A 26,196-nucleotide genomic window follows, 5' to 3' on the forward strand; every position below is an offset into this window, starting at 1 on the left:
CTAACCTATGACTATCAGTTTGATTTTGAGGACGATCAGCACAAGATCCCCTGCCACTGTGGAGCCTGGAATTGTCGGAAATGGATGAACTAAGAAGCTGTGAGGCTACCAGGCAGGGGAGTCCCCCTACCCACAACCTCTTCCCTGAAAGGGATGAGGGGGAAGAGAGGTAGCAGCCAGAGCCAGGACCCAGGGCTGGGGCTGCCGGCTGACCGGAGCCCCTGGAGCAGGAGGCTGGGGCAGAGGGCCCTAGGCCAAGCCCACCCTGGGCACCAGGGACAACCCTCTTCCCCACCACCGGCCCTCAGGCTGGCATCTCTGCCCCCAGCTCCAGGAGGGGCCAGACAGAAGCAGCCATTGGGCATCTCAGGTTTGAGGGGGATATGGGCCGGGAACTACCCAGAAGCATCTGGGAGGCAGCAGGGTGGGGGAAGAGGATGTGTGGCCGGGCCTCACAGCCCTGCTGCTCCCACTGACCTCTCCGGCCCAACTCAAGGCTGCAAAGAGACTTGACTAAGCTTGACAATCCCAAAGGCCGGGTCCCACACCTGGCCCTGCCTGCCGGGTCCTGCCCCCACCCTCACCCCCATCCCCCTCCCTCTTGATCTGTCTCTGTTTCCCTCTTTTCCTCTGTGTTTCTGTCTCTCTATGGGTTGTGTTTCCTTGTTTTCCACTCTGACAAATGCAACATGAACGGGAAAGAGGCGCCCAGCTGCCTAGGAGGGCAAGCTGGGCAAGCCGGGCAAGGAGACCCCGCACCCACACCTACCTCATTTAAGTGTTGGATTTTTTGCTGTTTTGAAATGTGAGACCCTCTCCAAGCCCCCTACTGCCCCAACCCTCTCCCCCACCTCACTGCCCTCTTCTGAGTGGGTGGAAGGGGGGTAGGAGGAGGAAGAAAAACAACAACAAAAAATCCATCTTTGTTTTTAATTATGGGCATGGGATGGTGGTTGAGGCAAATGTTGATGAAGATTGGGGATGACTGGCCCCTAGTTGCTCTAGGACTTCCTTCTCCATCTGGACATGGGGGGCAGGAGGGAGCTAAACCTAGGACCAGGATATCTCCCTCCTGTTTTCCCAACCCCATCATGAGCCCGTTTGCCCTCCAGCCCCTGGACGGGTTGGGTGGGGGATAGGGTGAGGGCTATCCCTGAGTGGCATGCCCATACCTAGTGAGGCAGGGTGTGGCCCGGAGCTCCCACTTTCCCTCAGTCACCAAACTGCTGCTGGTCTGGTGGGAAGGGGTGGTGATGTGGGGGTGGGGGAGCTTAGTGTCAGCGCGGGGAGGGTGGGGGGTATTTATCTATTTATACATGGGATTGTACATAGTCTTGTGGGGCATGGGGGAGCCGGCTGGAGGTGAGAACCCTCCCCTCTCCCCCCACCCCCGGGGAGAGCAAATGTAAAACTACTAATTTTTGTGCTTTATATATTCTATATAAATATATCTATTTTCTTTTTACAAAACCAGTTTATAAATGGTAGGGGGGTGTGGGGCGGACACATGGAGCTCCCCTTGTGGGGGGGCCCCCTCCATTACCCAACCTACCGCCCTTTTCCTCACCCCCCACCCCACTCCCCACCCCCTGGCTGTGACTGCTGTAAGTTGGGGGTATAGAGGCTGGGCAATTCCCACCCCCTGTTGTATAGTTGGACTATGTTATAACGCACAAAAGAGAGCTGACCCCAGGGGGAGCCAGAGGGTGATGGGTTCCTTGTCTCCCTTCCCTTCCCCTTTCTGCCCAAGCTTGTGCTGCAGTTGAACCTCTTCCTGGGGGTGGGGGTAGGTAAGGGGTGGGTGAGGCCCCAAACCCCTCTCTGGTAGGGAACCGTGGGGATGAAGATGAAGCTTATATGCAGTTCTCTTCTAGGGGCTGTGGGCAAAGGGCATTTTGTAATTAATATTTTCAAGAATCAGATGTCTGGAGTGTAGGGGTGGGCTTGGTGGTGGTGAACGGGCGGGCCTTCTGGAGGGGGAGCTTGGTCGCTGTTGTGATTTTAGGTTTGTTTTTGTTTTGTTTTGAATTTGGGGGGTTGTGGATTGTTGGGGGTAGGGAGTTTTTTTTTTTTTTAAAGCTGCTTCCTCAACTGTTTCAAGCTGCAAATGTTTAAGAGAATAACACCCCCCACTCCCACAGGAACCGCTGTAATTAAATCAGACAGTAGGAAGACTGGGCTGCTACCCTCAAAGCCACAGCCCTTGGATGTTCCTTTTCCGAGAGCAGAAGGTCTAGGCTACAGGGAGGCGGAGATTGGCTCCCGTGAGTCAGGCTGTGTTTGGGGCTTGGGCCCTGGGATTGGGAAAAGGGGATGGGGCAGACTTTGTAAGCATATGCTAGGTATCCGATAGTCCTGTAGAATTTAGTGAAGAAACCTTATACAGTTTTTAATTTTTATATAAACTATAACTCAGACCCAAGCTACAAGGTTGGAATTTTGGTTGGTTTTTTTAAGTACCCTGCCTGTATAATTGCATCAGAACCCCCCCCCACCCCCCGCCCCCGTGTTTGTATTTTGGGTTGGTTTACACTCACACATACTCAATTTTCAGTTTTCCCCTTTACAGTCTTCTCCCCGCACCTCCAGGACCCTCCCCCTTTTTAAAAAATAAATCGCTGACAAGTGTGAATCCCGCGAAGACTTTATTTTGTGTTGTGTGTATCCTGTACAGCAAGGTTGGTCCTTCGTAACAACGGATGAAATGGTTCCCTTTTTTAAAGCGCCCTCTCTCCCTCCACCCTCAGCGCCCCTGTCCTTGGCATGTTTTGTATCAGCGATCATTCTGAACTGTACATAATTTATGTTGCGAGAGGCAAAGGGCAAGTTTTGGATTTTGCTTCTTCCAAGTTTGTTTTTAAACGACAAATAAAAAAAGAACATTTTAAATACAAGCGGCTCCGTCCCGTGACCCTCGCCGTCAGCCGGATCCGTGCGGTCCGTGAGGACCCGGGGGAGGGCGGTTACCGAGGCCCGCCACCGCCGGAAGGGTGGGTTCCCTGCCTTCCGCCCCAGTCTGGCGACTGCCATGACGTGGGCGGAAGTGGCGTCGCCGCACCGGATGTGGGGCGGGGCCTGCCCCAAGAGTTTCCTAAAGCGAGGAAACCAAGCCGGCGCCTCTTGCAATGGAGACGGTGAGGAGTGCAGGAGGGCGGTCGGGGGCGCTGTGGAGCCAAAGACCCCCCTTGGGAGACCGGGAGGGCCGGGCAGGGGCTGGCGCTGGTGTCTAGCAAACAAAAAGCAGCCGGGTGTCTGCCCTATCCCGTGACCCTGTCCCTCCGCTTCTTCGCTGGGCGCATCTCCTAGAACTGGGCTGCGCCCCCGCCGCCTTTCCGTACGCGGTACCCTTAGCCCAAGCAGGCAGTGACTCCTGGCTCCCTCCTTGCAGCCCACGTATGCCGTGGCAATCTCGGGCCTCCTTTCGTTTTAGCACCTCAAGCCCTCTTAGAGGTTTGAGAGCGCAGGGTTGTGATCCGGCTTTGCTGGGTGAGGCAGGGGGCGTCCAGAGGGATCTCCACTTGCAGGTAGCTCCTGGACCTTGGTGGTCTTTCTGTGATCCCTGCAATCCCCGGCAGGAGGACATCTGAAGATCTTTATACTGCATCCAGTGAAGTCACATTCCCTTAATAAGACCGAGAATTGAGGTTTGCTTGAAAGAGGAAATCTTGCAGTGTTAGAGGCCGATGTGTCCCTGGACAATTTTAGGTCGTGGCCCGCTCCGCGACTCTAAGCAGGGGTTTTGGCATGGCTCATTCTTGGCGAGCAGGCATTGACCAATTGTGGAAGCGCCCTGTCACCTCCCACAGATGCTGCGGGTTGCCTGCTACATGTTTGCACCCACCCTCACTCTCAGGAGTCTTTTTCTAGCGCTCTGTAACCCCTCCCATACACCTCCCTCTCCACAGTTTTTAACCATGTGTCTTCTTTCAGGCAGAGTAACTCTTTCCATCTTGGTTTTTATCATCTGCTACTGTAGTTACGAAAGGACTGCAGGTTCACTTGGCTTTGGATTACATGCCCAGAGTAATTCCTTGCCACACCGTTTCTCTGCCCACAGAGAGGTTGTTTCTTTCAGGTTTTCAAAAAGAAAACCGACCAAAGTACTAAAACGATTCGCAGTTGGCATCCCAGGCAAGGGAGCCAGTTCTGACTAATCAGGATAATCTTGAACAAAAATAAGGAGTCTAATTCCATTAAATTTAAAATAACATGTCATATTCTACTTAATTGCAAATGTATTATGGTTTACAAAGCATTTTTATATAGATTTTCTAATTTAGCCTTCACAGTTTATGTACTGGATTAGGCTCTGGGGTAGAAGTTAAAAAGAGGAAAAGAAAACTCAGCCAGGTGTAGTGGTTCACACCTGTAATTCCAGTACTTTGGGAGGCCAAGGCAAGTGGATTGCTTGAGCTCAGGAGTTCAGCATCAGCCTGGGCAACATGGTGAAACCCTGTCTCGACAAAAACAAAAATGGAAAAATTACCCAGGCGTGGTGGTGGTGGTGGTGTGTTCCTGTAGTCCCAGCTACTCGGGAGGCTCAGGTGGGAGGATCGCTTGATTCAAGGAGGTAGAGGCTGGAGTGAGCTGAGATCATGCCACTGCACTCCAGTCTGAGTGATACAGTGAGATCCTGTCTCCAAAAAAAAAAGAAAGAAAATTCCTTTGAAAATGTTCAGCCTAACTGGAGTGAGGGTGAGGGCAAGCCAGCAACAGCTGTTATTTAAAGGTAGAATATAATAAATGCTATCATCAATATGAAAAAGGACTGTGACAGAATAGTTGAGAGAAAAATTACTTTGGACCTAGGAGAGGGCACTGCAAATTGAGAGAACGGTGTGAGCAAGGGCACTGAAATTGGGGTATGTAGAGAATTGGGGGTGAGCCAGCGGCTTGATGTTGCTGACTTTGGATTTGGTCACAGTGGGAGAAACGACTGGAGAAGTAGGCTAAGATCAGGTTGAAGGTATTACACACCATGCTAAATTTGAACTTTGTTTTGTAATGGGGACCCACGGAAGATTTATGAGCAAGTCAGTGAATGTCCTTTAGGAATGTTCATAGCAGCTTTCTGTACATGGACTGAGCTACTTCGAAAAGTAAAGTTTCTTGTTAATGGAAATGAAAGTCCCTTCCAAATCTGAGATGCTTTGGTGAACAAACTTGGTGAAAGCATGAAAGATAAATTGAAGAGCAGATAGATTTGGGCCAAGAACCCCAGTTTAAACAATGTTGCAGAGGTGAGAGGTAAAAGCCTAAATTAAGGCTGTGAAATTGGCAATGAGAGAGATGGATCTGAGGCATTTCTAACATACCAGCTTAGCTGATAACTGTTAAGAAGACAGCTGTGCAAAACAAGATGGGAACCACAGCGAGAATAATAGGATTGGAGGGACAAATGTTTTGTTTCGTATTGAAGCATTTGAGGAGTCTCTGTGACATCTATGGTTGTCAAACCAATAATTGGAAATGTAGATCAGAAGTTTGGAAGAAATTGCGAGTCTATTTGTCAGATGTAGACTGTGTCTCTGTAATATTTTGTACTTACGTGGTACAGTGGTACTTTCTCAGGTCTCTTATGTTATTAAAAGTAGAAAGGAGGCCAGGTGCAGTGGCTCATGCCTGTAATCCCAGAACTTTGGGAGGCCAAGGTGGGCGGATCGCTTGAGCCCAGGAGCTTAAGACCAGCCTGGTCAACATAGCGAGACCCCATCTCTACAAAAAAAATACAAAAAGTAGCTGGGCCTGGTGGTGTGTTCCTGTAGTCCCAGCAGCCCGGGAGGCAGAAGTTGGAGAAGCTGGGGAAGTTGAAGATGCAGTGATCTGTGATCGTGCCACTGCACTCCAGCCTGAATGACAGAGTGAGACCCTGTCTCAAAAAAAAAAAAAAAAAAAAAGGTAGAAAGGAGTAGACGTAATTACATAATTCCCCCTCTGATATGGTGAAACAGGCAGAAAGTTAAAAGTCACGGCCAGGCTCGGTGGCGCATGCCTGTAATCCCAGCACTTTGGGAGGCCGAGGCGGGTGGATCACGAGTTCAGGAGTTTAAGACCAGCCTGGCCAACATAACCCCGTCTTTACTAAAAATACAAAAAAATTTAGCTGGGCGTGGTGGCAGGCACCTGTAGTCCCAGTTACTTGGGAGGCTGAGGCAGGAGAATCGCTTGAACCCGGGAGGCGGAGATTACGGTGAGCCAGGATCGCGCCACTGCACTCCAGCCTGGGCGACACAGCAAGACTCTGTTCGCCACCCCCCAAAAAAAAGTCACATACTCAGTTGTGTTTGACTCTCTTATGCTGGTATCTGCATCTCTAGTTAGCTATAAGTTTCTTTCCTCCCTCTGTAACTTAGTCTTGGGCATATCTGTTCATATCCGTGTGCATCATTCTTTGAGAATTAAAAAACAAAACAACTGTGAATTATATGCAAAACCCTGCGCTTGGTGGTATGGGAGATACAAAGTATAAGATAGTTCTAGGTTTCCAGGAATTTATAATCTGTTTGGATAGATAATGAACAAAACAACTGTAGCACAGTACAGTATATATCATATGATGGGTAAATTCTACAGAAGTAGCTGTTTTTGTGCCTTTGTGTAGATCTTTGTGAGACTCTGATATATCGTGTCTATCTTTATCACAGCCCTCTCTCCCACTTATAAGTGATGAGGCTCTTGTTCTGATAGTCTTGCCAAAATGGCAGGCCAAGCTGACAGTCTTATGCAGTCCAGAGGGAAGAGAGGGAGATTATCCCCCTTACTCCCTGCACTCTCCCCTAGCCCATTAAGGGAGAAAAGTTTAGGACTGTCTTAAACTTCCCTGGTTTAGGAATTTTGTCAGCCAACCTCCCAGGTTGAAGTTTTTAATGTCATGTTACTACAGAAGCTATGGGGATGAAGTACGGTTTTATTTTGGAGATTATCACCCAGAGAAAATGGAGCCAAGACTGTTGATGCTAGCAGATGAAAATTGTGATCCCTTCTGGGTTCCTAAATAACAATGGCATTTCCAAATGTTCCCACTTGAGGGAGCACAGAAATGGTTCTAAGTTTTGTCTAGTCAAAGCACTCTCTAATCTCAGACTATCTTGGGAAGGGAAACTTGGAAAACCAGCATCCCCTGGCTATAGCAGCCTTTGACTCACAAGGGTGCTGAGTGGACTCAAGTTCCCAGTTGCAGAACATTCATGTTCCTTATCCACCTCTCAGTCATTCAGGTTTTGACTGGCTGACAACTGGGATCCTCCCCAGTTGTGGCCCTCTCTCTGCCATGGAGGTAGACAATGGTAGAACCAATGTCTGTGGTTCTAGTGCCTATAACTATGCCTAGTGAGTGTCTGTGTTGGGGGGAAGACAATGCTGTCTCTCTGGCTTCCATGTTTTAATAAAGTAGATCTGTGAGAATCTTGTAGGGGTTAGCCCTAAGCTCAGATCTTTAGTCTTAGCTTTTAGGACCTAATGTTTCATTAGGCAGTATGGGGTACAAGAACATGAGCTTTGCAGATAAAGCTTATTCAGCTCAGAAGTGGATAGAAGCATTTCTGGAAGGCACAATATTGTAGCAGTATTGGTTTCTTCTCTTCTGTGATTCCAGAGAGAGAGAATTTCATCAAAATGGCGTAAATACATTCAAACATTTTATAAAAATGGCCGCGTGTGGTGGCTCATGCCTGTAATCCCAGCACTCTGTGAGGCCGAGGCGGGCAGATCAGTTGAGGTCAGGAGTTTGAGACCAGCCTGGCCAACATGGTAAAAACCCATCTCTGTTATAAATATGAAAATTAGGTGGGTGTGATGGCACACGCCTGTAATCCCAGCTCTCAGGAGGCTGAGGCACGAGAATCGCTTGAACCCAGGAGGAGGCAGTTGCAGTGAGCCAAGATCACGCCACTGCACTCCAGCCTGGGCAACAGAGCGAGACTCTGCCTCAAAACAAAACAAAACAAACAAAAAAATTTACAAAAATGAATACTGCCAAGATAAACCCAACCAAACTCTTCATCAGTTATAAGAAATTATTTTGTTAGGTATACGTAGTTTTTTAAAAATTTATTTTTTCAAGTATGTTATTTATTAAAATTTTGATGTAACAAAAAGCAAACCACAAGCTCTGGAACCAGAAGATAGGTGTTTGAATGCCTACTCCACCCCTTATCAGCCATGTGACCTTGGGCAAGTTGCTTAATGTCTCTTGACCCTCAGAGACAATCTGTGAAAATAAGGCTAATAATAGTATTTACCTCAGGGTTGTTATGAAGATTAAATGAGATCATATTTCTGAAGAGCCTTATAAGGCTGGGTGCAGTAACTCATGCCTGTAATCATAGTGCTTTGAGAGGCCAAAGAGGGCAATCACTTGAGCCCAGGAGTTCAAGACCAGCCTGGGCAACATGGCGAAACTCCATCTCTACTAAAAATCCAAAAATTAGCTGGGTATAGTGGCTTGCGCCTGTAGTCCCAGCTACTCAGGAGGCCGAGGTGAGAGAGGATCACCTGACCCCGAGGAGGTCAAGGCTGAAGTGAGCTGTGATCACACCACTGCACGGCAGCCTGGGTGACAGAGCGAGACCTTGTCTCAAAAACAGAAAAAAAAACGGGTTTGGTGGGGGCAGTGGCTTTATAGTGCTTTAAAGAAAGTCATTGTTTGTTCACCAGCCCTTCCCCTCATGTTGCTAAAATGGATGGAACCAGGTTAAGCTGAATCTGTTTTCTTGTCTCTCCAGGTCGTTTCTTCAGATAGCTCCCCAGCTCTGGAAAATGAGCATCCTCAAGGTAAGTTTACTGAAGAAAGGAAACTGGGCATGAAAACAATAGCCTGACCCTAACAATGTCTTCAACAATGCTTTTGAATCTCTCCCCTGGGAAAATCAAAGCAGGGCCAGATAATGTGCCAAACCACAAAAATCATTGACAGTAGTTTGGCAAGATCACCCAGGAATAACTCTTGGGCAGAGTGGGGATGATTAATATCTTCAATTATCAGACCACTTGAGAGAAACATCTGAGGTACAGGGAAAACTTCCATAGGCAACTCTGGGCTGGCTAACCATGTTTTGGAAGTCCTGGGTATTTTCTGCATAGTCCAGAAACAGTGCTACCAGGATTTTATCACCCAGGAAGCTCACTAAAGCCACTGAGTGTACACAAAAAATTATGCAAAGGGCTGAGTGCAGTGGCTTACGCCTGTAATCCCAGCACTTTGGGAGGCTGAGGCAGATGGATCACTTGAGCTCAGGAGTTTGAGACCAGCCTGACCCACCTGGTGAAACCCTGTCTCTACTAAAAATACAAAATCGGCCAGGTGTGGTGGTGCACGCCTGTAATCCCAGCTACTTGGGAGGCTGAGGCAGAATTGCCTGAACCGGGGAGGCAGAAATTGCAGTGAGCCAAGATTGTGCCATTGCACTCCAGCCTGGGCAACAAGAGTGAAACTCCGTCTCAGAAAAAAAAAAAAAAAAAAAAAAGAAAAAAATTAGGAAAAGGCTCTTAGAACTAATCTAGTAATAGAAGCACTAAACCTCTAAAATCCAGAGCACAGGGAAGACAATTCCAATGCTGGCCAGTGCCTATTTTATGTTTCTGAGTACATTTGCATTAGCACCAAGGCAGAAACCAGAAACTCAAATTGCCTACATGGACCAAGCAGTGAAGTGAACTACATATGAAAAGAAGGCGACAGCTGGGCCGGGCATGGTGATTCATGACTGTATTCCCAGCAGTTTGGGAGGCCAAGGCGGGTGGATCACCTGAGGTCAGAAGTTGAAGACCAGCCTGGCCAACATGGTGAAACCTTGTCTCTACTAAAAATAAAAAAATTAGCCAGGTGTGGAGCTGCACGCCTGTAATCCCAGCTACTCGGGAGGCTGAGGCAGGAGAATTGCTAGAACCTAGGAGGCAGAGGTTGCAGTGAGCCGAGATCGTGCCATTACACCCCAGCCTGGACGACAGCGCAAGACTCTGTCTCAAAAAAAAAAATTAAAGAAGGCAGCCGGGTGTGGTGGCTCACGCCTGTAATCCCACCACATTGGGAGGCTGAGGCAGGTGGATCATCTGAGATCACGAGTTACAGACCAGTCTGATCAACATGGTGGAACCCCATCTCTGCTAAGTAGAAAAAATTAGCTGGGCTTGGTGGTGGGCGCCTATAATCCCAGCTGAACCCAGGAGGAGGAGGTTGCAGTGAGTGGAGATCGCGCCACTGCACTCTAGCTTGGGTGACAGAGCAAGACTCTGTCTCAAAAAAAAAAAAAGATGGTACATTGAATATATATTCACAAAAACTCCCCTAAAACCACATAAAGGAATTTTTTTTAAAGAAAAGACACAAACACACCATAGGGAAAACAGGAGAGGAGATAATAGCAATGAATTTTTGGAAGCTGAAAAGCAGACAAACGAGTGATGAACGACTTAGACCTGAGAAAACAATTATAACTAGCAGTGAGGAAAGCCAAGAAGCATCGAAGGTCTAAGAAAGAGTCAGATCCCAGACACCCTACGCCATTGAGTACAGTGGGCAACTCTGCCTCCCAACTGTGGCAGAGACTGGAAATCTGGCAAGGGACTCGGGCACAGCTTAGGGCTGAAGTACTGCACTGAAAACAGGAGCATGTAGTGAACGATACTCGATGCTGAGCCTCCAGCCCTCTTCCCCTTTTCAGTTTCCAGAGCGCTGGCAGAAAAGACTTCACCCTCCAAGCATGAAATTGAATAATCCTTCTCTCCAGAATCCTCTTGAAGGGAAGTCCTAAAATATATAAGTATTGAATGTTCCCTATCCAAATGACTCACAGTCAGCAAGGCTCACTTACACACTTAGAGCTTCCACTCAGCTTTAAAGCCTCCAATCTTTAAGTTCTCCTTGAAACCAGGGATTACCAAACATCTAAAGAAAGGATCTGTGAAAAAAAAGTGATCCAAACTGCCCCCCACCCCAACCTGGAATGTACTTTTGTTTTACTCTGAAGGCTGTATCTCCCTGGTAAAAAATAAATAAAAATGAAAAAGCAAACTGCCCCTCCCAACCTCATGTACACACAGAAGAAACAAACAGGAAAAAAGCAACTGGAAGGAAAAGGTGAGAAGAAAACTTTAATAACATTAATATAATCTTAGGTAAAGGAACATATTTCTCTCAATACCTGTGAAAGTAGTATATCTTTAAAGAAAACAACAGCCGGGCACGGTGGCTCACGCCTGTAATCCCAGCACTTTGGGAGGCCGAGGCAGGCAGATCACCTGAGGTCAGGAGTTTGAGACCAGCCTGACCAATATGATGAAACCCTGTCTGTACTAAAAATACAAAAATTAGCTGGGCATGGTGGCATGTACCTGTAATCCCAGATACTCGGGAGGCTGAGACAGGAGCATCGCTTGAACCCGGGAGGTGGAGGTTGCTGTGAGCCAAGATTGCACCATTGCACTCCAGCCTGGGCAACAAGAGTGAAACTCTGTCTCAAAAAAACCAAGATAACAACAACAAAAAACCTTATTTCCACCATGAAACAAGTATAGGATACAATTTTTTAAAGAAGGAATTTTCAGAAAACAAAAAGGAACTCTTGGAAATTAAAAATATAATAGCAAAAATTTAAACCCAGCTGGAGGTTTCCAAAATCAACATGAGGAAATTTCCCAGAAAGGAGAGTTAAAAATCAACACAGTAGAAAATAGGAGAGAAGGTGCAGTGGCTCATACCTGTAATCCCAGCACTTTGGGAGACTGAGGCGGGAGGCCAGGAGTTCAAGACCAGCTCAGCAACACAGCAAAACCCTGTCTCTACAAAAAAATAAAAATTAGCCAGGCATAGTGGCATGCACTTGTAGTCCCAGCTACTCAGGAGGCTGAGACAGGAGAATTGCTTGAGCCCAGAAGGTCAAGGCTGCAGTGAGCCATGATCTCGCCATTGTACTCCAGCCTGGGTGACAGAATGTCTCTTTAAAAAAAAAAAAAAAAAAAAAAAAAAAAAGGAGAGGAAAGATTTCAACAACCCACAAAACAAACATTTAAAGGATCAGTCTAGGAGGTCCAGTATCTAGATAGGAGTCATAGAAAGAGAAAAATGGCAACACAGAGGGAAGGAAATAATTGAGGAACTAATTCAAGAACATTTATTGGAACTTGAGGACATTAGTTTTCATATTGAAAGGACCCATCGAATATTCAGCACAATGGATGAAAGTGACCCACCCAAAGCACAGTCATCCTGAGATTTCAGAACACTGGAGACAGAGATCCTATGAGTTTTCAGAAAGAGGAAAAAAAAGTCACATACAAAAAGTCAGAATTGCCTTGGACTCTCAACAACACCAGCAGCTAGCAGGCAGTGGAGCAATGCCATCAACATTCTGCAGGAAAATACATTCCAAGCTTTCCTGCAGATTCTCTATTCAGCCGAATTATAAATCCAAGAATGAGGGCAGAATAAAGATACCTACAGGCTGCAAGGTCTCAAAAAAACATACCTCCCATGCACCCTTTCTCAGGAAGCTACTGGAAGATGTGTTCCACCAAAATAAGGGAGTAATCAAAAAAGATAAAAACGCGATATAGGATACAGGAGCACCAGTAGAGGAGAGACGTGAAAGGGGTACCCAGGATGGTGATGAAAGATCTCAGGATGACAGCAGTGCACACCAGACAAACCAGCCCATATTTGAGCAGGTCAGAAGGCTCCAGCGAGACTTCTTTGGGTAGTTTAAATTGATAGACTATCTAATGCTTTTGAACCTCTTGAAAGGAGACTTAGACAGTTGGTGAAGCATTTGGAGGTTGGATTAGTTATAAGAATTATACATAGAAAATTAAACAAACAAAAGGACAAGACATTAACTCCAGGGAAAACAAAGTTGTGAAGGAAGAAAAAAAATCAGAGTTTATTTACTATTTGGCTTATCTCTGAATAATAAATATTCAGTCAAAATGATTTAAATACTGGCCGGGTGCAGTGGCTCATGCCTGTAATTTCAGCACTTTGGGAGGCCAAAGCGGGCAGATCACATGAGGTCAGGAGTTCGAGATCAGCCTGGCCAGTGTGGTGAAACCCTGTCTCTACTAAAATACAAAATTTAGCCGGGCATGGTGGCGGGCGCCTGTAATCCCAGCTACTCGCGAGGCTGAGGCAGGAGAATCGCTTGAAACTGGAAGGCCGAGGTTGTAGTAAGCTGAGATCGTGCCACTGCACTTCAGCCTGGGTGACAGAGCAAGACTCCCTCTCAAAAAAAAAAAAAAAAAAGATTGAAATACGGATATAACCAACATTATGGTTCAGCTCCTGGAATAAGGAGGAGAATGGGAAGTACATGTTTGTGGTGAAGTCTAGTAGGAGAGAGAACTAGAAATTCTCATCTTCTTTGGTAGGTGGATGATAAATAATGCCCCAAAATGAAAAAAAAAATCGGAAACTAGCAATACAAGCATGTTATTTAAGGACATAGAATTAAGTACCAAAATAATCAACTAAAAGAGGTAGATAGATGTTCTCATCTCTGGGGAAGGGTAGTACAGGGAGGTGGGTTGCAAGGACTGCATTTTTTTCTTAACAAAATTTGTAAAACTGTTTGTTTAAACTGTATGTCTATATAACTTTGGTTAAAAAATTAAATATTAAAAACCAAATTGATTAAAGACTTAACAGCATGAAATTTGGAAACAGATCGGGGTTTGTTTGAGCCTTTCTTGCCACTTATTAATGGTGTGACCTTGAGCAGTTTATTTAACTACACCTATTTTCTCATCTGAAACATGAGGACAGTACTTCACATTTGTTGTAAGGATTAAGTTATGTAATTTTTTTTTTTTTTGAGATGGAGTCTTACTCTGTTGCCCAGGCTGGAGTGCAGAGGCACAATGTCGTCTCACTGCAACCTCTGCCTCCTGGGTTCAAGCAGTTCTCCTGCCTCAGCCCCCTGAGTAGCTGGGACTACAGGCACGTGCCACCACGCCTGGCTAATTTTTGTATTTTTTTAGTAGAGACGGGGTTTCGCCATGTTGGCCAGGCTGGTCTCAAACTCCTGACCTCAGGTGATCCACCCACCTTGGCCTCCCAAAGTCCTGGGTTACAGGTGTGAGCCACCATGCCCAGCCAATGTAATTAATTTATTAATTTATTAATTTATTTTTTTTGACACAGAGTTTCACTCTTGTTGCCCAGGCTGGAGTGCAATGTTGCGATCTCGGCTCACTGCAACCTCTGCCTCCCGGGTTCAAGCGATTCTCCTGCCTCAGCCTTCCGAGTAGGTGGGATTACAGGCATGCGCCACCACGCCTGGCTAATTTTGTATTTTTAGTAGAGACGGGGTTTCTCCATGTTGGTCAGGCTGGTCTTGAACTCCCGACCTCAGGTGATCCTCCCACCTTGGCCTCCCAAAGCGCTGGGATTACAAGCATGAGCCACCACGCCCGGCCTCAATGTAATATTTTTAAGTGCACGTAGTATAGTATGTAGCACATTCAAGCTATTATTTTGGGAGATTACTTCCCTAGTTTAGAGCAAGCAATTAAAATCACAGGAATAGAAAAAGGTAAACTAGCCAGGATCTCCCATTTGTCTAGAGTAGGTGGGATGATTTCTGATTTACAGGGTGATCCCAGAATGGACTATCAGGGTGTTTTGAGCCAGGTTGATTGAGCACTGGGCTCCAACTTATTGTTAATGAGAAATGGCCCAACTTGGACCATCACTTTCCCATTTGCAGGTCTTAGAATACATTTTTTTTTAATTGAGACAAGGGTTCGCTGTGTTGCCCAGGCTGGCCTCCAGCTCCTGGGTTCAAGTGATCCTCTGCCTCAACTTCCTGAGTAGCTGGGATTACAGGTTCTTGCCACCATCCCCAGCACAGTCTTGGAAGAATTTTAAGAAGCTTACTTCATTGAAAAAAGAGGAAAGTGAAAATGTGCTAAATATATGAAAGGGAAAGCTTGGATTAAAGATGAAAAACATTTTTAGACTATAACATGTTAAAGAGAGATACTATAGTCTTTATGTTTTAGTCAACTTCTTTTACCTATAGGGACCAATAGATAAAGTCTTAACCTGGAGACAGGGGTTGGATGAAATGGTTTCTAAGAGGTTTATCCAGGTTTTGTGGAAACAATAGGAACAAGACATAAAATAAGGTGTCTTATAAAAAAATCATGCTCTAAATATTTGAGATACTAGAACACTATTTTGTTTTCTGTCTCTTTTGATTGGGAGTTTTTATGTGGAAGGAAGCTACTAACTATCCCACCCTATGTGCAGAGACCCCAGAATCCAACAATAGCGTGTATACTTCCTTCATGAAGTCTCATCGCTGCTATGACCTGATTCCCACAAGCTCCAAATTGGTTGTATTTGATACGTCCCTGCAGGTGGGTGAAATCCTCTTTTCCCTTCCCCCTTTGGAGCCTGTGGTTTAATACCTCTCATCCTATCTCATCCTAAGGGTAATATCCTTATCCCTCTGTGAAGTTAGTCTCATGTTTTACCCAACATGCCCAAACACTGTTCTTTTTTACAGTCCTGCCCCTGTGGATTTGCCTTTATGATTATTACTGTCTTGGCTACAGGTGAAGAAAGCTTTTTTTGCTTTGGTGACTAATGGTGTACGCGCTGCCCCTTTATGGGATAGTAAGAAGCAAAGTTTTGTGGGTAAGCAGAAGTTTCTGGAACACAATATTATCGGCATCTTGTGCTGGGCAGGGAGACAAGCTTCGGGCAGTGCTGAGGGCTCTGTCTTGTCCTCTAGGCATGCTGACCATCACTGATTTCATCAATATCCTGCACCGCTACTATAAATCAGCCTTGGTAAGGAATCTTAACCCAATGACCAAAATCACTTTCCCTACCTTAAGTCCCTCATTCTCATTTCTTTTTCTCCAAGCAAGCCACAAGGGCTTAAGGAAGCAGAGAGATCAGGTCTCAAATTCTGTTGCTTCTGCTTTCAGGTACAGATCTATGAGCTAGAAGAACACAAGATAGAAACTTGGAGAGGTATGTAGAGAATTGGGGTTATAAAAGGGTAAAGGGATGGAGGGTTTCTGGGAAACACTTTTCCATGGTGGTATTTTGTGACCCATCCCTTTTCCCTTCAGAGGTGTATCTCCAGGACTCCTTTAAACCGCTTGTCTGCATTTCTCCTAATGCCAGGTGAGTTCCAGTTATCCATCTGTCCAAAAAGGGGAAGAGATTTGCCATCAGCCTAGCTAATGCCCTAGACACCCAGGGAAAGGGGAAGACACACACACACACACACTCTCTCTCTCTCTCTCTCTCACTCTGTCTTTCTCTTTAAGTCTGGCCTGTACACTGCCCCCTTTCCCTAACCATCAGTTTTCCCTGTTTAGCGATACACTGTATGGACCTGTTTAATCGCCCTCAGCCCCAGCACTGTGGAACTTATTATCTCCCACCCTCTCACAGCTTGTTTGATGCCGTCTCTTCATTAATTCGGAACAAGATCCACAGGCTGCCAGTTATTGACCCAGAATCAGGCAATACTTTGTACATCCTCACCCACAAGCGCATTCTGAAGTTCCTCAAATTGTTTGTAAGTGCTTCTCAGCCCAGTTCTTTTTTCTCTTTTTTCATTGATTGATTGATTGATTGATTGAAAAGAGAGACGAGTTCTCACTGTGTTGCCCAGGCTAGTGTCAAACTCCTGAGCTCAAGTGATCCTCCCGCCTCAGCCTCCCAAAGTGCTAGGATTACAGGTGTGAGCCACTGCATCCAGCCCCACTTCTTATTTATTTATTAATTTATTTTGAGACAAGTTCTTACTCTGTTGCCCAGGCTGGCGTGCAGAGGCGCTATCATGGCTCACTGCAGCCTCCAACCTCTTGGGCTCAGGTGACCCCCAACCTCAACCCCCAGAAGAGCTGGGACAACAGGTGTGTACCACCACACCTGGCTAATTTTTTGGTATTTTTTATAGAGATGGGGTTTTGCCATGTTGCCCAGGCTGGTCTTGAACTCTTGGGCTCAAGCAATATGCCCCCCTCAGCCTCCCAAAGTGCTGGAATTATAGGCATAAGCCAGCGTACCCAGCCCTTATTTCTAATATACTGGGTTGGAGGGGGTATCCAAGGGTGGCTTTGGGTGCCTTGAAAGTTAAGCTGCTGGTTCTTTCCTTAGATCACTGAGTTCCCCAAGCCAGAGTTCATGTCCAAGTCTCTGGAAGAGCTACAGATTGGCACCTATGCCAATATTGCTATGGTTCGCACTACTACCCCCGTCTATGTGGCTCTGGGGATTTTTGTACAGCATCGAGTCTCAGCCCTGCCAGTGGTGGATGAGAAGGGTGAGAGATTGGGCAGAAGGAGAGGGAGGGAAGATCCAGGCAAGTCAGGGTGGCTCCGGGAAGATCTGCTTTCCCCTCAGCTTAGCCAGGAGGGTGATTCTATGAGTAGGGGGAGCTTTAGATCCCAGATACTCCTTACTGAGCTGCCTCTGTCCCCCTAGGGCGTGTGGTGGACATCTACTCCAAGTTTGATGTTATCGTGAGTGATTGTGGAGGGTCTGGGAGGTAGGGAAGTGGTGGGGGGGCACTGTTAAATATGGAGAGGGAGAAGGGGGTCTCTTCTGTGATCTAAGGGTCTTAGAAGCTTCCAGGCTTTCAAATCCTATTTGAAAAGGAATTGAATGAGTTGGGTATGGCTGGTGGCTGACAATTGCCCTGAATCCCTCTGGTGAGGTTGGATGGGTGCAGGGTTTGGAGGCTGGCTCTCTTGCTTCCCTGCAAGCTCCTTCCTCTGTCTCCCCAGAATCTGGCAGCAGAAAAGACCTACAACAACCTAGATGTGTCTGTGACTAAAGCGTTGCAACATCGATCACATTATTTTGAGGGTGTTCTCAAGTGCTACCTGCATGAGACTCTGGAGACCATCATCAACAGGCTAGTGGAAGCAGAGGTAGGGAGGCCAGCAACTCTAAAGGAGCTGAGGGGAGCAGCCTTGAGAGTGGGGTTTGGCAAGGAGAGTAGGGGCAGAGGGGCTTCCCCTGAGGCCAGCACTAAACATTTCCTTTCTCCCTTGTTGCTCTGTGCCAGGTTCACCGACTTGTAGTGGTGGATGAAAATGATGTGGTCAAGGGAATTGTATCACTGTCTGACATCCTGCAGGCCCTGGTGCTCACAGGTGGAGAGAAGAAGCCCTGAGCTGGGGGAAGGGGTCAGGCAGCACCAGGGGATATGCCCAACTCACTGCCTGCTGGAAGCTCTGTGGGAATCAGATGAAACTTGAGGGAATTGTGACTCTGTTCCCTGTTCAGGGCCCCCTACCCTTCTATCTGGGAGCTAGGGAAGGCATGGGGGAGGAAAGAGAATGGATTTATAGCTACCCTTACCCTCACACATACACTTGAAAAAACTCTCAGCCTAGCCAATTCTAGCCCCTGTCCTCTTAGATATAGCCCCCTTTCTGGGTGAACTATAGGCTCTGTGCCTCTCAGACAAATTCTGATCTCTAAGAGATCCCCAGACCTCACTTGCCTCTGCCTCCATCTCGGCTCTAAGATAATAGCACAACAAAATTCTTCATAAAGATATTTTTATTCACCTGTTCCATGCTATGTGGAGGAGGCCAAGTCCATTTAGTGACATTTCTTCCCATAATGTGAGTGGGGAGGATTGTGGGGAGGAGGGGCTTTGGGTTCCTGTGTTTGTGCATATGAAGGGAGATGGGGGTTAGGTGGAGGAGGAGGGCAGCGTGGTTGGCTAAGGTTATTGCTTTTTGTGGCAAATCTAATTAAATGACAGGAATCTCTTCATGGTATTGCAGTGTTTGATTTTTACAGTTGATGGGTACTACCTTCCTACTTTATATGGCTTCTTCAACTGGTCATTAATAACAATAATAATGTGTGTACGCATACACACACGTACACACACACAACAGTAGACAGACTTGAGGGTCTCCTTTGGGCAGAGAATCCTCCACCATTATCAGCTTTTCTTAGTCACGGAAGGTTGGACTGTTAGGCTTTTGCTGAGTTGGCACTATCTTTTTTTTTTTTTTTTTTGAGATGGAATCTCACTCTGTCGCCCAGGTTGGAGTGCAATGGCACAATCTCAGCTCAGTGCAACCTCTGCCTCCCGGGTTCAAGTGATTCTCCTGCCTCAGCCTCCTGAGTAGCTGGGACTACAGGTGCACCACACCCAGCTAATTTTTGTATTTTTTAGTAAAGATGGAGTTTCACCCATATTGGCCAGGCTGGTCTCGAACTCCTGACCTTGTGATCCACCTGCCTCAGCCTCCCAAAGTGCTGGGATTACAGGCATGAGCCACCGCACCAGGCCGGCACTATCTTTAAACCTACAAATCCCTTGCCTTTCTTCCAAGGTGAGAATAAGCTGGATGGTGGGAGAACAGCAGGGCAGTGGTCACTCCATCAGATCCATTCCCTGTACTGAAACCATGTAGACCCAAACAGCAGTCAGCACCCAACATTAGAAGAACTGCTAGACTGGAGTATGAGCTAAATTTGGGTGCCAGCTCACCCCGGCCTTACAGGTATGATACAGTTTCCCATCTAAGCCAGGAGCAATTTCGGAGTCATTCCTTACCCCTGCCCCCACAGTGCCTAACCCCTCTGATAACCCCCCAGCCAGGGCATACTGGGTTCTCCTGATGGAACACAGGGAAAAGCATCAAGGCCCTCATCAGATTCGGCCCGAGGAAGCTTATTTTAAAAAAAGAAGGTGGCCCTTATCAGAGCTCAGCTTTCAGTATTGCATCATGGCTGTGGAGGAGCCCCTGCTTCTGCCTTCACCCCTTTACAGCTCTCACAGCACATTCTCAAGCTTGGGGGAGGAAGGCTTCCAAGTTATTAGAATTAGAGTATATTTATGTGTGGGGAGGGTAAGTGCATGGTGGAAAGGACAGATGGCCCCTTATGTCACATTCCCTCATTAAGGAAGATTTGCCTAGGGAGGAGGCAAGGGCTTTAAAAAGCCTCAGGACTCTAGTGGGACCTAGGGTGGAAGGAAGCACCTTGGAGTCAAGTCATCATTGCAGCTGGCAGGTGTGTGGAATCAAGGGGGGTAGGGTGGATGGGACAGGGGATGTTTGCGTTCTCTAAAGTTTTGTGTTAGGGAGCAGAGGCCTGGTTTTGTTGAGTTGTTTCTCAGTCAGTCAGTCTCTGCCCCACAACAACCTTTCTGGTTGTTCCCCATCCCCCTAAAAGGAAGGGTCTGGACCCAAAGGGCTCCATGTACATTAGTGGAAAACTAATTGGGAACTCTTGCTTCTCCCATTTCCCCCTAAAACCCAACCTATCAGTCTCAGTGTGAGGATGAAGCTGAGGGAGAGACAAGGGATAAAATCTGGGAGACTCACAAGCTTCTATTCTTACCTTTTCCTCTCCAGAGAGGCAAATTATCCCTTCTTCCCCAGGAACCATGCCCCACACACTCTCTTTCCCCTCTCTCTGCACCCCTCCCCTCCACTGAAGCTGCTGCCATGGTTGCCAGGCATGGTTGCTAAGTCTCTGCATGGAAGGGTTGGCGTGGGCTGTGCTGCCACTAACATTACCATGGTGAATCAGGGGACACCTGGTATAAGCTTAGGAGGAGGGATCATGTGGATATAAGCAACAGCCCCCCAGGACAGAGGCAGCCCAAAAGGTGAGCATCTGGAGCACCACTTAAGGCGGGGGCTGAGTGAACTAGGCATTGTGTTGGTGGTGAGGGGGAGTTCTACATTGAAAAAAATAAAGGCTACTTTTATCATTTCAGTTGCTAGGGGATTAGTTTTGCCAACAAACACATCATTCCTCCTCCACCCCCTCTGGAAGGGTGAGAGTGCATAAGCACTTACTCTGGTCCTCCATAAAGCTGGGCAGGCTGTGTGGGCACAGAACAATATAACCCCCGAATCCTGGCTTCTGGATTGGAGGTGAAAGCCTGCTGCTGTGGGAGGGCTCCCTGGCTGCCCAAGGACAAACATGTAGAATGGAACTGGTAGGGCAGCTTGGATGGCCAAGGCAGACGCCTGTGTCGTGCTGTACCAGCAGTCCTAGGCTGCAGCACTGAGCTGACGAGGAGATACCGGTGTAGGGGTCACCCTTTTTGAGCTTAGGGAAGGCAGCTCTCCCTCAGTCGCACAAAAGCTTGGTAAAAGCCACCGCCTCCTCTCTCCACCGCATGGGAGCTGGTTACTCATCTCATCTCTGCACCCGAACAGCCACTGCCGCTAAAAATAGCCCCCCAGCCGTGGGCCAGCCCCTCCTGCACCCCAACCCCATGGAAACCAGCAGAGTGGCAGGCAGAGACCTTGAGTTCCATTCTCATCACTCTATGTTGGGGAAACTGAAATCTGAGGCAGGAAGCCAGGGGCAGAACCCTGGTGGTCAGGCAACCTGACAAGCAGGAGAGTAAAGGGTTAAAACGGCAGGAAGGTTGAAGAAATAGGGGCGGGGGAGGGGGCACTGTCAGCTTGGCAAGAATCATAAGCCCCTCCCCCGCCCACTCGTGCGATCCCATCAGGCTTGGGGGACAACAGCAGTGGGAAGGGGCGTCCAATCCCGGGCCCCAGGGGGCGGCCGTGCACATGGGGGAGGTAGCAGCGCGGAGCAGTCCGCGCGGTGTCACATGCGCGCGCACACACAGAGACAGGCACACACACGTGTGCCCGGGTATATATAGTTCCCAGTCCCCGGGCCCGCGGCTCTGCAGTGGGCGCCGGCTCCCTGGGCTGGGAGGGGGCTCCTGGGGCGGGTGGGAGGGTGGGGGGCCGGGGTGGGGTGGGGCAGGATGCTGGATGGCCCACTGTTCTCCGAGGGGCCTGACAGCCCCCGGGAGCTCCAGGATGAGGAGTCTGGCAGCTGCCTCTGGGTGCAGAAGTCCAAGCTATTGGTGATAGAAGTGAAGACTATTTCCTGTCATTATAGTCGCCGCGCCCCTTCTCGACAGCCCATGGACTTCCAGGCCAGCCACTGGGCTCGCGGGTTCCAGAACCGCACGTGAGTGAAGCAGGGGTGAGGGGAAGAGAGTGGTGGGGCGGGGAGTGGGGTCCGGACCTCCCCGCAGGCACCAGCGAGCACTGCTGGCCCCCCTTCTCTTTCCCACGCCTCCCACCCCTGCCCGCTCCCGAGGGCTTGGGCCTGACTCATCCCGTTGTCTGGGGGAACAGAAGTGGGTGTGAGAAAGGGCAGGAGGTGAGATGGGGCAGACGCTGTTAAAGTGTGCATGGAGAGATGGCGAGGAGTCCCGCTTCGACTTCAGTCCTAACATATACGCACGTGCACACGCGCACACACTCACACACACCCCTTCACATGGCTGCCCCAAGCGGTCTCCAGTGCTCCCAGCTCCCCGGACCTCGGCTCCCTTCCCCCACAAACTGCTCACCTGGGTTCCTGCTCATTGTCCCAGGTGTGGGCCGCGCCCGGGATCCCCACAGCCGCCGCCCCGCCGGCCCTGGGCCTCCAGGGTGCTGCAGGAGGCGACCAACTGGCGGGCGGGGCCCCTGGCCGAGGTCCGAGCTCGGGAGCAAGAGAAAAGGAAAGCGGCGTCGCAGGAGCGGGAGGCCAAGGAGACCGAGCGAAAAAGGCGGAAGGCTGGTGGGGCCCGACGGAGCCCCCCGGGTCGGCCCCGCCCGGAGCCCCGCAACGCCCCTCGGGCGGCCCAGCTGGCAGGGCTCCCTGCTCCCTTGCGGCCGGAGCGCCTGGCGCCTGTGGGGCGAGCGCCCCGTCCATCCGCGCAGCCGCAGAGCGACCCAGGGTCGGCGTGGGCGGGGCCCTGGGGAGGTCGGCGGCCCGGGCCCCCAAGCTACGAGGCTCACCTGCTGCTGAGAGGTTCTGCCGGGACGGCCCCACGACGCCGCTGGGACCGGCCGCCACCCTATGTGGCTCCACCTTCTTACGAAGGCCCCCATAGGACCTTGGGGACTAAGCGAGGCCCCGGGCACTCTCAGGTGCCCACTTCATCAGCCCCAGCTCCAAATCCAGCCAGGACAGAGGGAGGGCGCACAAAGAAGAGGCTGGATCCTCGGATCTACCGGGACGTCCTCGGGGCTTGGGGTCTCCGACAGGGGCAAGGTCTCTTGGGGGGATCCCCAGGCTGTGGAGCGGCCAGAGCAAGGCCAGAGCCCAGCAAGGGGGTCGTGGAGAAAAGCCTGGGGCTGGCTGCTGCTGACCTGAACAGTGGTAGCGACAGCCATCCCCAAGCCAAGGCTACAGGGAGCGCAGGCACCGAGATAGCTCCTGCGGGGTCTGGAACTGCGGCTCCCTGTGCCCCGCGTCCCGCTCCCAGATCCAGGCACCACCTCAAGGGCTCGAGGGAAGGGAAAGAAGGAAGAGAACAGATCTGGTTTCCCAAATGCTGGATTCCCTCCCCTAAAAAGCAACCGCCCCGCCATAGCCAGACACTCCCCAGACCCTGGGCTCCCGGAGGCACCGGATGGAGAGAATCTCTGGGTCTTGGAGAGGGGGCAGGACCGGAGACCCTGGACGGTTGGAAGGCGACCCGCCGTGCCCACACCTTGCCCCGTAGTTCCCAGGGCCCGTCCCGTGGGGAAGGCGTCTTTGTCATTGACGCCACGTGCGTAGTGATACGATCCCAATATGTTCCAACCCCCCGAACCCAGCAGGTGCAGCTTTTGCCCTCTGGGGTGACACGCGTGGTGGGGGATTCCCCCAGCCAATCGAAGCCTGGCAAGGAGGAGGGTGAAGGGGCCACAGTCTTTCCTTCCCCTTGCCAAAAGCGGCTGTCGAGCAGTCGCCTTTTACACCAGCCCGGCGGGGGCCGCGGGGGCGAAGCTGAGGGCGGGAGGCCGGAGGGCTCCTCACTGGAGGAGCGCACCTCCCGCATCTTGGGGCTCCCGGCCCTCGAAGTAAACCTGCGGGACGCCCCCACGCAGCCAGGTAGCCCAGAGCACCAAGCCTTAGGCCCAGCAGCTTCGGGAACCCAGGGCACAGCCGAGGGCTCGGGAGTGGCGGTGGTCCAGCGGCGCGCCGGCCGGGTCTGGGCGCGGACCCCAGGGCCCTACGCCGGGGCCCTGCGAGAAGCCGTGTCCCGTATCCGCCGCCACACCGCCCCTGACTCGGACACGGACGAAGCTGAGGAGCTCAGCGTCCATAGCGGCTCCTCTGATGGAAGCGACACAGAAGCCCCGGGCGCCTCCTGGCGGAATGAGAGGACCCTGCCCGGGGTTGGAAACAGTTCGCCAGAGGAAGATGGGAAGACAGCGGAACTGAGCGACAGTGTCGGGGAGATCCTAGATGTCATAAGCCAAACCGAGGAGGTCCTCTTCGGGGTGAGGGACATCAGAGGGACCCAACAGGGAAATAGGAAGAGGCAGTGAGAGGCCCCTTCTTGTATTTGTGTCCCCAACACATCCATCCTTGGGTCCACTGGTCCCCATTCTTCCCCACAGACTTCCTTTGCTTCTCTTTTCCTTGTATCTTTACCCATACCTGTTCCCATCCTTGAAATATAAATGAAAGGAAGGGAAGCATATGCCCATTAATGATTTTGTTTCAGGAGAGGTGAGAACGAGCAGATTTAATTAATGTCTGTTATGTTCAGGGCACAAGGGTGAGCTCTTCGCAGGGGCTGATGCACTGGGTGTGGAGCTGAGCAGAGAGGCCTAACCAGGATCAGGCAGGAGGGCAGGGATGGTGGCAGCCATAGGAGGGCAGGGTGGGGCCGGGCCTCTGAGGAGGAGGGAAAAAGTGAAGGAGAGGCTTTGGACCCAGTGACAGAGTGACCAGATGACAGAGGGGTTCTTGGCAGAAGAGGCATAGGTCCAGCAACAACCAACAAAGCAGAAGGAGGGCTCACCTTGGTGTCACAAGTCTTGGATTTCAATCCCAGCTCTGCCGCTGACTTGCTGGTTGACTGAGGCCAGTCACTGTCCCTCTCCAGGCCTGCAGGCCTCCTGGTATATAAAATGATGGTATTCTAAGATCCGTCCTTCTATCTCTGACATTTTGAGATCTTTGGAAAGGACTCTATCTCATCCTCCCCTCGACAAGCCAAGAATGAGAGTTGGGAATAAGTGAACAGAGTTTGAGCGTTTCTGGGAGGCCTCCTTGTCACCCAAAATCATGATCAATTCAGGAGACTGCCCAAGGCTTGCAGAAGAGGTAAGGGAGTGAGGCACTACTATCCCAGTCTCCCAGGTTTAGGTGAGGGCTCCCCAAGGCAGGGCAAGATAGCGGCCCTGTCACTGACCCTGGCCTGTGGTGGTCTGAGCTGGGGAGGGAAGGACACCGATGAATCAGCTTGGGACCTCTTTAGGCCTTCCCCTTTTCCTCCACCCCAATGCTCCTCAGTGATGCTCTGAGGCGTGGCCACGATTTCCCTCCCAGGTGGTATCGCCCACCTGAAAAAATCCTGAGGATTTCTCCCATCTTGGCCTCTTCCAGAAACCGGCCAGGCAAGGAAAGAGGCCGGTCCCCAGAAGCTAGTAGGCGTGGGGTGTAATACTCTCTACAGCCACTACAGGGCGCGCGCAGGTCGCGGATCTCCCCAGCTGCTAATCCCGGCTCTGCCACTCAATCCGATCCCCTGGTTTCCGAGCGCGGGTCCCCCGCCTTGCAGTCTCCAGCCGTGCGGGGCCGGGAGCAGGCCTCCGGCCTCCCAGACTTCTGGAGCCCTCCGGGCCCATCTTTGTACTCATCCACCCCAGCCGGCTTGGGACTCAGACACCGAAGTCTTTTTTTTTTTTTTCTCTCCGATCCTTGGACACCTCCTCTGCCATTTATCAGCCATGTGAACTTGGCCGCATCACTTCACCTCCCTGAGCCTCAGTTTCCTCATCTGTCAAATGGGGGTTTATAAACACCTACCTCGCAGGGTTGTTGTGAGGATTTAATGCGATAATGTATGTAAAGCGCCTTGCACACTGCCTGGCACACAGTAGGCGCTCAATAAATCTAAGCTTCCCTTTATCCAGCCTTGGCATCGTCTTGCTTTCACTGACCCTTTCCCCACAGTGGCGCTCCCCTGGGACTCCTCTGCTACTTCCCGCTCTGTGTGACGGGGAGGGGGCTGCTTTCTTCGTTGGGAGCTCCTGGCCCACCTCTGTTCTCCCCCAGCCCGGACTCTCCCTTCCTTGCCCCCAGCCCACCCCTGTCGGCTCTTCCCAATGCCCTGGCGCCCTCCCCCCGCCCCCCATTCCGGGCAAGGGCTGAGTCAGCCGGGGTAAATTTAGCAGCCGGCTCCGCGGGCGCGGGGGCTTCTCCCAGACTCAGTCGCCCGGTCCTGCCCCGGCCCC

The 26,196-nt window shown here is 50.1% G+C and overlaps 3 protein-coding genes and 1 long non-coding RNA gene across 16 annotated transcripts in view; 3 read left to right on the plus strand and 1 right to left on the minus strand.

The window, feature by feature from the left end:
- Nucleotides 1–2,894, plus strand: part of KMT2D (lysine methyltransferase 2D) — a 43,130-nt gene extending 40,236 nt beyond the window's left edge. For all 11 annotated transcript variants that reach the window (XM_063610464.1, XM_063610465.1, XM_063610459.1 and 8 more), the window contains one exon: nucleotides 1–2,894. In XM_063610464.1, the coding sequence (XP_063466534.1) occupies nucleotides 1–93 (93 nt within the window). In that variant the 3' untranslated portion in view covers nucleotides 94–2,894.
- LOC129491136 (uncharacterized) lies at nucleotides 2,629–22,462 on the minus strand. 2 transcript variants are annotated; one of them, XR_010113885.1, is made up of 3 exons: nucleotides 22,326–22,456; nucleotides 11,698–11,778; nucleotides 2,629–4,633 (listed from the first exon to the last, which is right to left on the minus strand). It is a non-coding gene; the product is annotated as an uncharacterized lncRNA (long non-coding RNA). The 2 variants fall into 2 exon arrangements; XR_010113886.1 differs by lacking the exon at nucleotides 11,698–11,778 and having other exon boundaries at nucleotides 22,326–22,462.
- PRKAG1 (protein kinase AMP-activated non-catalytic subunit gamma 1) lies at nucleotides 3,011–18,750 on the plus strand. Of its 2 annotated transcripts, none has more exons than XM_055295034.2 (12): nucleotides 3,011–3,134; nucleotides 8,724–8,772; nucleotides 15,242–15,351; nucleotides 15,550–15,631; nucleotides 15,729–15,787; nucleotides 15,928–15,973; nucleotides 16,075–16,129; nucleotides 16,403–16,529; nucleotides 17,114–17,279; nucleotides 17,441–17,478; nucleotides 17,743–17,889; nucleotides 18,027–18,750. In XM_055295034.2, exons 1-12 carry the CDS (start codon nucleotides 3,126–3,128, stop codon nucleotides 18,132–18,134), a joined length of 996 nt encoding a protein of 331 aa, XP_055151009.1. In that variant the 5' UTR covers nucleotides 3,011–3,125; the 3' UTR covers nucleotides 18,135–18,750. The 2 variants fall into 2 exon arrangements, with proteins under 2 accessions (XP_055151009.1, XP_055151008.1); XM_055295033.2 differs by having other exon boundaries at nucleotides 3,057–3,134; nucleotides 15,702–15,787.
- On the plus strand, nucleotides 21,641–25,870 carry DDN (dendrin). The gene is made up of 2 exons (XM_055295027.2): nucleotides 21,641–21,937; nucleotides 22,350–25,870. Exons 1-2 carry the CDS (start codon nucleotides 21,729–21,731, stop codon nucleotides 24,277–24,279), a joined length of 2,139 nt encoding a protein of 712 aa, XP_055151002.1. The 5' UTR covers nucleotides 21,641–21,728; the 3' UTR covers nucleotides 24,280–25,870.
- Nucleotides 25,871–26,196: the final 326 nt, after the last annotated feature.

This window comes from Symphalangus syndactylus, chromosome 10 (assembly GCF_028878055.3).
Source record: "Symphalangus syndactylus isolate Jambi chromosome 10, NHGRI_mSymSyn1-v2.1_pri, whole genome shotgun sequence".
NCBI lineage: Eukaryota > Metazoa > Chordata > Mammalia > Primates > Hylobatidae > Symphalangus > Symphalangus syndactylus.